General features: G+C 37.0%; 1 protein-coding gene across 2 annotated transcripts; it reads right to left on the bottom strand.

Moving 5' to 3' along the window:
- Positions 1-50: 50 nt before the first annotated feature.
- Positions 51-10622, bottom strand: LOC149064409 (protein IMPACT-A-like). Of its 2 annotated transcripts, XM_089254692.1 has the most exons (11): positions 10531-10622; positions 10171-10238; positions 7031-7150; positions 5343-5395; positions 5192-5254; positions 3620-3774; positions 3419-3525; positions 2349-2422; positions 2094-2184; positions 1065-1196; positions 97-229 (listed from the first exon to the last, which is right to left on the bottom strand). In XM_089254692.1, the coding sequence occupies exons 2-11, from the start codon at positions 10210-10212 to the stop codon at positions 194-196; spliced, it is 873 nt and encodes a 290-aa protein (XP_089110818.1). In that variant the 5' UTR covers positions 10213-10238; positions 10531-10622; the 3' UTR covers positions 97-193. The 2 variants fall into 2 exon arrangements, with proteins under 2 accessions (XP_089110819.1, XP_089110818.1); XM_089254693.1 differs by lacking the exon at positions 5192-5254 and having other exon boundaries at positions 51-229; positions 10531-10617.
- Positions 10623-11149: the final 527 nt, after the last annotated feature.

Raw genomic sequence — 11149 nt, 5'->3', positions numbered from 1 at the left:
CATTTTTGATTATTTTTACGTAGATACAATATTTGTTAATTCTTGGCACTTTTGTTTCATATTTTATTTTAAAAAAACACTGTTACTAGTATTTCTTACATTTTGGTGCAGTATCGTTATCCAATAAATGGTTTTTTTTTGTTTAATTTATAACAGCTTTTTTTAGCTCAGTCCAAATAATTAAAATTAGAGTTCATTTTTTCTTCTTTGGCTTACTATGGTCGGACTTCTGAAATAAAAGAAAATTTTAAATGAAGTTCAACTGAGAAATTAATAATATACATAGGACATCACTAGAAACAAAGTTCCATTATTTGGGTATTTCCACTGCCGTAATATGCAATCACAATGAATTTATTTATTCGTTAGCGAGATGTTGGATCTACTTTCAGACATCCTGGCAGTATTGTAAATTGTTTCTAACCTTTCATAATTCAAGTGCACCCCCCCCCCCCCCCAAGAAATACAGAGACTGCTAGAAATATGTAAGAAACTTGTAATACATATTTTTTTTCCTTCACTTGCCCACAAATGACCCATCACCCCCTCCCCAGTGGTGGATGTTTATAACGTCTGAGATATAGGTGCATGATGGTGAATGGTGCACTTCAGTGACTGAGGATTTTTGAGTGTTTAGTTGCGAGTGGTATAAAGAATAGGTAATTCCCTATTGTGACATTCCTGTTGTGGTTTCTAGAACCATGTTTATTTCATTATGTAATTTTGTTTTCATTTCTTGCCTTACTAATGTTACACATTTGCTTAAAGATGACGTAGGAGTCAGCCTGGCATTTTAAGTTTTTTACAATGTCACATTTTTCTGAAAGGGAAAAAATCCTTAAAATTCAATTTTCATTTAAGAGAAACCCCTTTCTATTTGTTTTTGCAGGGAATTTGGGTCCCCGCAAAATCTCCATAATTCTCATTCTCCAAAATTGACATCTATGACCTTGGCACTCATACGTATAGCAGTAATAATATTTAAAAACAGACTTTTGTTTGTCCCTCTCAGGATATGAATGAAAAAATATATTCTAAGCATTTATTTATTAAGCAACGCTTACCTGTTTTATATGGCCATTCTGTTCAAGAAGAGTTCTAGCCACGTTATTAATATGCTTGAATCTGTCAGAACCTAGATGAATGCCACCATACCATCTTGATACAACAACCATGACATTTTGAGCATCAACTATCTGAAAGTTGGTAAACATTACAAATTTCAAGTATAGGAAGTTTTTTTTAGAGAACTTCGCACCAAATTCATTTAGCCACTTGACATGGAACGGATTATTACACCAGATGAACATGTCAGATCTAGATTTGCATGTGGGAATCTAATCATTTGAAATTAGCTCTGTGTGCGTATAAAATGAAAATAGTTTGACGAAGTGGTCAAATTTTAAAAATCACATCTCTAAAAACATTTTAATTACACAAAACCATGCAGTTTATAACTGGTTCTGAATTTCTTTTCCAGAGAAATTAGTGAGCTAACAGTAGACATATATTTGTTAGTTTTTCTGCAGCTTTTCAACTTCAAGCCTGTCTTCCATTTGAAAAAGTCTCTTCACAGAGAGCAGGCAGACCTTTAACATGAAAATTGAAGCATTTACCATCTCCACTTCGAAATATGGAAGACAGATGGCAGCATCAGCAAAAATACGAAAGAAGCAGGACTCTGACAACACAAATACATAAGGTGCCACTGACCATTAATTTTGTCATAGTTTTTTTCTTCAAACTGGGCACAACTCAGGTCTATCGCCATGGACAATTTACTACCTAGTGAGAAGTGTAAATGTGTGTAGTGTTGTGTCTGATTTTACAGTGCTGCCATCTATATTTCAGAATAAATGTGATAGTTTGGGTATGGTTAATGTAGTACCAAGTATTAGTATGTAGTGTTAGGTAGTAGTGGGCTTGGCACCATTTCTCAAGTGTACAGTGCGTCTAGACAAGGGCTAAGCAGATTTTCAACTTGCAAAATCTCGAAGTGCCCTTTGCACATTAGGCAGATATGTTATCTCTACCTTGGCTACTGCACCTGATGTATAAATTTAAACTTGTAAAAACATTTGTAAATTTATTACCTGGAGCAAATGAAGCAGGAGTGAGCCTGCTTTATTTTCACCATCATCTTCACAGTCTTGGTAGAACAGCCCATTCGAGTTGTTCAGAATTCTGAAAGAAATTAATCGTGTAAAACTTGCATTTTATAAATAAAACATTAAATTGTCTTACAAATCTGCTAATCATGTATATTCCAAGCATATGATAACAAGTTTGTACTTGCATGCTTGAACCATTTAATTAACATAATTTGTGAACGGAAAAGTGTTTTGTACCTATAGGCATATACATTGTGTGTGGCTACAGCAATCTTTCTGTTTTCTTTCAATTTCAACAGAACCTGCTTAACCTAAAAAGTAGATACTCACACAGATTACACTGTTATTATTACAATGTTTTACACGAATCAATTGTGAAAATCTAATTCGAAAATTGACAGCACAATGATTAATTTTAATCAATTTAAATGTGTTCTAGTTGGAACATCACAATTATTTTATCTAATTTGCTTCTTTATCATTTCTTTCCATACTTAAAACATGTTTTGATTGCAGGTGGTGATTAATATCAAGAAGTTAATTAATAGTACTTGATTCTACATGCACCTCGTACACATTCCTCTGCAGGATTTCTAGTGAACCGGTACATGCCGAAATGCATGTCTTGAATTGTATGTGTGAGAGAGCCCTTAGTGTGTTTATGTTGTTAGAGTTGTGCTCTAATAGTGTTGTCTCTTTCATCTGCCTTCCATATTTTTAAGTGAAGATGGTGAATTTTCATGTTATATAAGTATCATGTTCAATGACTGCCTGCTCTCTGAGCAAAGACTTTTTTTTTTTTCCAAATGGAAGACTAGCTCGCATTCGTGCCTCAAAGTTGGAAACTGCGGAAAACGAACTTCAACTCAACCACCACTGTGCAGTGAACAGGGTTCAAACTTTAATCCTCATTATGAGGGTCTAGCACAATCCCCACATGGCCGTACAGAGCAAACAAACAAAAGACTCACAGTAAAATTTAGACAAAACAAGCTAATGGCATTTCAGAATTAACATGCATGTAGGCAAAGACACAAATTAGCTCGCCATTAACGGTATGTTGCCAAATAAATAAATCCTCAGTCCTGCACATTTTCAGTACATTGTGGAATCCTCATATACCACAGAATAACATTTTTTATAGTGATAAAATTGTTTTTTATACATTGCAATGGTAGACCATGTTTTGGCGTGTCAGTGCAGTATGAATGCAGATTACTGTTTATACCAGTTAAAAGTCCAAGAAATAAAATTCATCAATATTCGGGAATGCATATATACTAATAAAAATTTTAATGCAAACAAACCTGTTCAACACAAACCACTGGTGCAACATGTGCTTGAAACACACTCTTACGATCGGTAAGTGGTTCTCCATGCTCGATAGAAGGCACTTCATCAAAAACAACTGCATCTTGAATTCAAAAAAAAGGAAAAAAATGTAATTTTCAATGTCTAAAATAGTTTGAGCAACAAAACCGATTAGGTTCGAATGACACAGCCATTACCCGAATTCAAAGAATTTTGTGTGAGTCCTTCAAAATCTTCAACCAACTCATCTACTGCATCATTTTCTTCCTTATTGCTGCTTTCAGAAAGATTCTCTATGAAATCACGAATTTTTTCAACCCAAGCAAACAAAATACTTTCACCAGCGTGCTCACTGAAATGAAAAAATTGTGTACACTTTCATAAATGTACATAAATTGGCAGCGTGAAAATATTATGCAACTATAATGGTGATTGTCTCTCACAATAATCTGATTATTTTTTATAACTTGAACAAATGAAACCCTAAAAGAATGATTTGAGGAGATTAATTATATACTTCATGTGAATTGGTATTGAACTTATCAGGTTGAAGTAATGCTTGCAAGTAATTTCTAGCAAACATCCCCTTACTCTCGTAACTTGGATTACCTTCAAAAAGAGAACTTTATTGCTCTTGCTAATAGCATCTCCTTATGGGGGAAAAAAAATACAGAAGGACCTTCATTATCAGAGCCTTGGATTATTGAAAATACTTTTCATAAATCTGTTTAAAAAATTAAATGTGATAAAATGTATGAAATGATAACTGTAATTCAAGACTGATAATGAATGGTCCTTCAGTATTTTTGACGCAAAAACTATTTGCTATTAAAACTTAATTTGAGCCCAAAAAATACATTGGTTTATATTGCAGCTTTTTTTTAAACAACATCTTTAAAGTTTCATCAAAACTTTTCTGATAAATAAACATATCAGTTGAAAGAGTTGTCACATCTATTCTTGGGGGAAAAAAGGCTATCAACAAGCAAGTTCGTTATTTTCTTCTTCTGAGCAGAGAATGGAAAAGGAGTCGTGTTCTCCAAAGGACAGATATGAAAAGTCCTCAACTTTTAGCTAGGAACAAGCCAATTCATAGGCACCCGATGATGCCAATTCAAATTCAGATGCCAAACCAATGATTCAGCATTGAAGGAAACATTGAGATTAAAATGAATTTGTAACGATGGCAACCTTTCACCCCAAGATTCTTCAATCAATATGACGGAAATAAAAATTATTTTAAATTGGGTGTTTTCAATTTTTACATTGGTGCCATCCACATCATGAGATTTCAATCCGCCAAGAGCTTACTGTACCATATTCAATATGTAAATATGTCAAAATTAATTACTATTAAGCTAAATTACCATATTTTAACTGTAAAAGGAACCTTTTTCGCTGAAAATTGGGTCCCAAAAATAGGAGGGGGGGGGCGGGTTTCTTATAAATGGATAATATTAAGGAATTACTTGGTTCCTTGCAATTTACAGTGAGAGTGACTGATGATAACGAACTAGTTGATGCAGCTGATTGTGATAAAGAATTTAGAGTGGTTTCTGTGATGACTGAAAAAAAAGTATTTTTTAATGTCTTAAAAAATAACTTCGAAAACTTTTTTTCCAAATTTTAAGCCCAAAAAAATAAGGGGAATTCCTTATACACATTAAATTACAGCAGCTAATTTTCACAACATTGATCATGCAGCCTAGAGGCTTGAAACAAGTAAATTTCTCGAGCAAACAAAAACTCTATATAATAGATGTTCGTACTAGTAGTAATTCTCCAGTTCATTGGCCAATGAACTTTTGGCTTGTCTACTCATCCATGGCGCACTGCAATGAAAAGGGGAAAAAAAGTTGTATTTTAGCTTTAAATGCTAAAACGAATTTGAGGATTAATGATAATATTACCTTAACTCACCTGAATTGGTAGATTGGTGGCGATTCTAATGGATATGAAGAAGGCAACGTAACCTTTTCAGTTTAAAAAAATAAATAAATTGGTTTTAAATGAGTTATCACAAAAATTTTTAACATTATTTCATGTTGTTGGACGTGAAATGCTTCATGCAAAATTGAAAGTTATATTAATAAATTATTAAAACATTATTATTAATAAAAACAATGGTAAGTTTTATCATTATTTTTATTAATTTACTAGCTATAATATCCAGCACTGCCCGGGTTTTCTTCAATTACTGGGAGGATTGAAAAAATTACAAACCATTATAAAGGAATAAACTATTATATACAGGGTAGGCTAAAAGTCCATAGGAAACTTTAAAAATGAATAAAAACCAGAAAAATAGCCGAAATAAAAAATGGTTTGCAGGGTTAGCATCGCTAGGTGAAAGAATAGCCGACTAGGTGGTGCTGGTATGAGCGGCTTTGGTGGAAATATGCAGATCAGACGGTTATAAGAACTTGCACTCCTAATCCACAATCAGTTCACCGTTGTAAACCGTGTATGTGGACCTGCTGCACTCTGCCATTGCTGGATTTGTGACTCGGATGCAATGTGTTATCCCCTGTGGTGGTGGTCGTGTGGAACGCATACTGCTGTAATAAACGATTTGGAGGCGTTCTGTTCGTTTTTTGCCTTCATTGTATTTTTTCTTTAACTTGTGTACTGCAGCCCCACCTATCGGCTGTTTTTGAGGGTTTTTCCCTGTCGAAAAATTCCAGTGACCTAGCGATGCTAACCCTGCAAACCGTTTTTATTTTGGCTATTTTTCCGGTTTTTATTCATTTCTAAAGTTTCTACTGACTTTTTGTGTACTCACCGTGTACATAATACTGGCAGCGTTAAAGAAGTGACAAAGCATAGTAAAGGCATATGCATATCTGAAACACATTACTAGAGAGCCACAGTAACCGAAGTAAATATTCCAAAAGTGATTGTTGAGACCCGGAAACCATTGTTGCCTGACGGTTATTTCGCCCATTTTGGGCATTGGCCCTGCTTGGAGAAACTTTTAAAAGTTGCCTATCGTTCAAGGTGGGTCCCATTTGATATATATATAAACTTTGGTAATGATAGATTTAAAATTGAAGATTTGTACAGAGAACATACACACAGAAAATCAATTTTATTTATATATTTTTGGTATTATAACTGCCACAATTCAAAATCATTAAACCTCCTAGAAATTGCCACCTGTTCTCAAGAATATTTTTTTCCCCACTAGGAGGTTCCAACCCCCCCCCCCCAACACAAAATAACAATTTAAAAAAAAGGTATAGTTTCTCTGTTATTTATGCTGTAAGCAATTATACTATACTACCTTGAAGGGAAAAGGAAAAACCATTGTCTTCCCCTCCCCCCCTTCGTGTTAACAAACTATGAACAAAAGCCGACTTCACCCACTGGCAGTTGATTGACAGGATGCCGGGGGTGGGGGACATGTTATCTGGAGAAAATTTTTTCAATAGTATGTGGATTCAGGTGTTGTCATTTCGAGAGTTTTAAGAACCCGAGATATCTCGGAATTACCACTGTGAGTGTAAATTTTGACTAATGTTGCCATTATGAATAAATCAAAAGAAACAAATATATATATATATGCATGATTTTATAATAATTTTTTTTTTATTGTGATAAGGTTGTACCTCAAAATGCACTCTGCGAGCAGGATCATTTCCAATCTCGATGCTACATGCATTTGGGTGTGGGTCATTCACCTTCCAGTCTTCTCCGTAAATCGATGATAATGCTTCTATTTCCTCAGCCTAAAAAAAGAATATGTGAAAACGGTATACGCAAAATGCTTTGGCTGGTTTTTGTTTTAAACGTAATTGCTACTGATATTGATAAATTTATTGTTTCGTGTAATTGTTATGAATCCAGGGGTGTTTATAGGTGCATGTGTGCCTCCCCCCTAACACATTTATGTCTTCAAAGCTGTGCCTTCTTGCTAGTGATATGGCGTCTGCCTTCCATATTTTTAAATTAAGATGGAAATGTTTTAATTTTCATGCTTTATATAATCAATGCCTGCTCTCTGTAGAGAGACTTTTTGAAATGGAAGACTGACTTGCATTTGCGCCTCGAAGTTTTGCATCTTATCACTGCATCGCTCACACCCCTATGATCTCCAGCTCTGTCGAAGTTTTTACGACAAGTCATCGTTACGGCAAGGCCAAGTGGAATTACTGTATTATTGAAAGTGGAATATTGAATGATCAATGTATATTAATCAATAGCTCATAGTCTAGCATACAGTTCCCCAAACTTTTTGTACCATCGCCTCCTACTCTCTCTTGAGGATTTTTTTTTTCTCTCATAGCCCCCAAATCAAGCAAACCAATAGGATCCTATGTTATATCTGTAGCTTCTATCGCCCGCCTGAACCATTCTATTGCCCACTTTGGGAAACACTCTGACGTAGCACAAGATTGTTTAACTTTTAGGAGAGTGTCTGCCAATTCATTGATTTGAAAACATGTGTCTGTATCACTTAATTAAGTGATCTGGAACAGCGCTGCAGGTCGCTTATGTGATCTGAAAATGTGCCGCTTAGCTCATTTTTGTAAAAATTAGGTTTGAGGTCTTGGGTCACATTTGGGTCTTTTTTTCCTTGGACACCACAGATCTATCGCCATAGGCAATTTACTACCAAATGAGTTGTGCCAAAAGTGTATGTTGGCCCTTAGCCAGAATTTCTGTTTGGAGGGTGTTTGTTTTCGAAAGTGATAGAGAGAGAGCAATAGATTTGGCCATATTTTCCCCTTTGTTCAGTCATTTTCTCATATTTCGGGGGAAGGGGTATCAGACCTCCAAGTCCCTCCCTCTCTCTACAGCCTAGTGTGTGTGGGTCTAACAGTCTGAGTGTGAATCTAGTGTTGTCTGATTTTTCAGTGCTGCCATCTATACTTCAGAAGTGAGGTGTAATGATTGAATATTTTTACCGTTGTAGGCTTGTTTCTCTCTCTCTGCGGCAAGACTTTTTAATGGAGAGATCAGCTCACATTCACATTTCAAAATTAGGAACCACAGAAAACCAATTTAAACCGACCACCACTGTGGAGCCAGTGGGGTTCGATTGTGGTCCGTCACTATGACCACTCAACCACCACAATGGTCACTGTTGGATTATGGCTTGGCTTATTGGTTTTCACATTCGGGCCAAGGGTTGAGCATGTACAGTCTAGCGCAGTGTTTCTCAACCTCTTTGAGTGCATGGTCTTCTTTGGACCATATTTTCTTCTCATGGCCTTTGTCATATCAAGCCCTTCCCCCCCCCCCCATCCAAGAGCGAAATCTTTTCTACTTATTAAATTACAGTATAGTTAGAACTTATATGTGTAGAGATGATGAACAAAAAATTTTCAAATGAGACTAATCACTGCCAGACCAGACACGACCCAGGCTCTGTCCCTTTCAGGATGTAGGCCCTTTATGTGGAAGACCAATTGCTAGAACCCTGGACCAAGCACAAATCCCCACAGGGGTGGGTGATCATCTCTTCCAAGAGCCGAATTTTATGGGAAAAATCATAGGCGTAAATTTATTGGAAATGTTGGGAGGGCTCAGAATTATTGGGGGGGGGGGGGATCAAACCTAATGTTTTCATAGGTTACCATAGAGATGGTGGCAAATTTTGCGTGGGGGGAGGGGCTTGTGGCCCCTGGGCCAGGCACAAGTCTATGCCTTTTGGAAAAAATAGGTCTGCGTAAAAAACTGGGCAATCCAACGAATCTACACCATAAATCCACCCTCCGGACACATCACCCTGTGTCTGCACCTACCCTGGGCTAGAGTTTAGTGAGCTTCATTTTGGTGGGGGTTTTATGCATAGCCATCTCAATATCATGGGTTCATGAGGGAATTGATGTTCTGGGGGAGAGGGAGCATCATACTTAGCTAGACGTTATAACTTACATTTCAAAATCATAGTACCACATCTCATCGTCAAGGTCCACTATAGACATGAGGCCCAAGCAGGGCCATAACAGATTTTTGCCACCCGGGGCAAACATTATCTTGCTGCCCCCCTCACAACTAAAAAATTTGATAATTCTATATAAGTGTTCTTTGTTCCTACCTAAAACTGCGGCCCCCCTAAATTTTGCCACCCGGGACAATTGCCCCCCCCATTAGTTCTGGCCCGGGTTCTACAGACAGCTATGTTGGATTCTAAAAGTAGTCAACTTTTCCCCCCCACACCATATTTCAAATATTGAAAGATTCACTTCTTCACAGCTCACTTCAGACTTTGTGCGTCCCTCCCCCCATCTCTTGTCTACTTCTTCTTTCATCTGATTTTCACCCGTGCCACCAGGAGGTTATATTGTTAAAGATCTAGAGCCACTACTGGTCTAGCATGCTTCTCATCATCTCTATCAGTGGAATTATGCATTTAGGGTGCTTACCCGTGGCCCTAAGATTGACATCTTGTGTCCCTGGCAGTGATGGTAACTCGTGGGAAAAATTAGCCAAAATTGGTTTACATGGGAAATTTCTTGGCATTTGTGGGAAATTTCGAGAGTTCATCAAACAAAAGAATTTTTACTGAAAAAATATATAAATGCAAAACAAATGTTTTTCTAGTGTAAAATACTTGACTGCATAATTCCACTGATAGATGGCAGGGCAATTTTCGGGAAAAAATTTAGTCGAAAGGGAAATTTTGTTTGACAACGTTACCATCACTGATCCCTGGTTTCGAACCACTCACTGCTCCAATAAAAGCAAGTGATGTTGTACACCGCACTTTTAGGTCCAAGTAAAAAAAAATTGATAAATGTACCTGCAGAGACGCGTCATTAAGTTCTTCGGATCCAACGGACATTGCGATTCACCTATTCATCTCCTCACCTAGAATGAAAATCGCACAATACTGAGCTATACAAATACGTGTATTTTTAAATGCATCGTAATTTCTTAATACATTTTACACTCGCGTCATTCTCATTAGCACGGTTTGGACTCCGCGTCTAAATAGTCAGGAAAAGTTTAATTTTCATAATGATAGAAAGTTAAGATTTTATTAGACTGCGGGAAGGAAAATAAACAGATTTTAACTAGATTAGTAAAAAGTTTTGATATTTTTGCTTCTCTTGAGTCATAATTTTTCGGACTTATTCGCGTATAATTATCACTATCTTACATTTCAAAACTTCAAATGCAAAGAAAATCGTCATTTCATTCCAAGTGGGGAAGGGGGGTTTGTTTATTTACAATTCAAAATGACACGTGTTTACGGACAGTTCCGACTACGTGGTTATTTAGCCGGAACACATGCAACTCTAGCGGCAGTTTAAGCAAGATGCAGAGAAAGTTCGCAAGTTGCAGTTGAAGGTTTCGAGTACGTAGTGATTGAGATTTAACTTTTACACAGAGGCAATCTCGAGATATCTCGTCTCTTTCAGCGGCACTCCCGAGATATCTCGTCGAACTTGACCTGCTTCGTTTCAGCCACTTAGGGGCCGTTCAAGTATTATGTAAGCAAATTTTTAGAAATTTTAGACCCCCCCCCCCTGTCAGCAAAAGCCAGCAGAACATCGACCCTCTCCCCCCCCCCCCTTGTTAGCAAAATTTCGCCATGAGCTCTGCCCCCCCTGAATCCTAACTCATATTTTCATAAAGGGTGGTTGATGACGTAAGCATTATGCAAACCCCCCCCCCTTGTGATCAAAAGTCAGCAAATCGGAACCCCCCCCCCTCGATGATGACGTAATACTTGAACGGCCCCTTAAAAATATCTCGGCCTCTACAAACGCGTTGAA

Source organism: Pholcus phalangioides, unplaced genomic scaffold, assembly GCF_987345545.1.
Source record: "Pholcus phalangioides strain wild (caught in Gottingen) unplaced genomic scaffold, Ppha-v1.0 ptg000042l_1, whole genome shotgun sequence".
NCBI lineage: Eukaryota > Metazoa > Arthropoda > Arachnida > Araneae > Pholcidae > Pholcus > Pholcus phalangioides.
The sequence above is the reverse complement of the archived record's forward strand: the minus strand, read 5'-3'. Positions and strand labels throughout refer to the sequence as shown.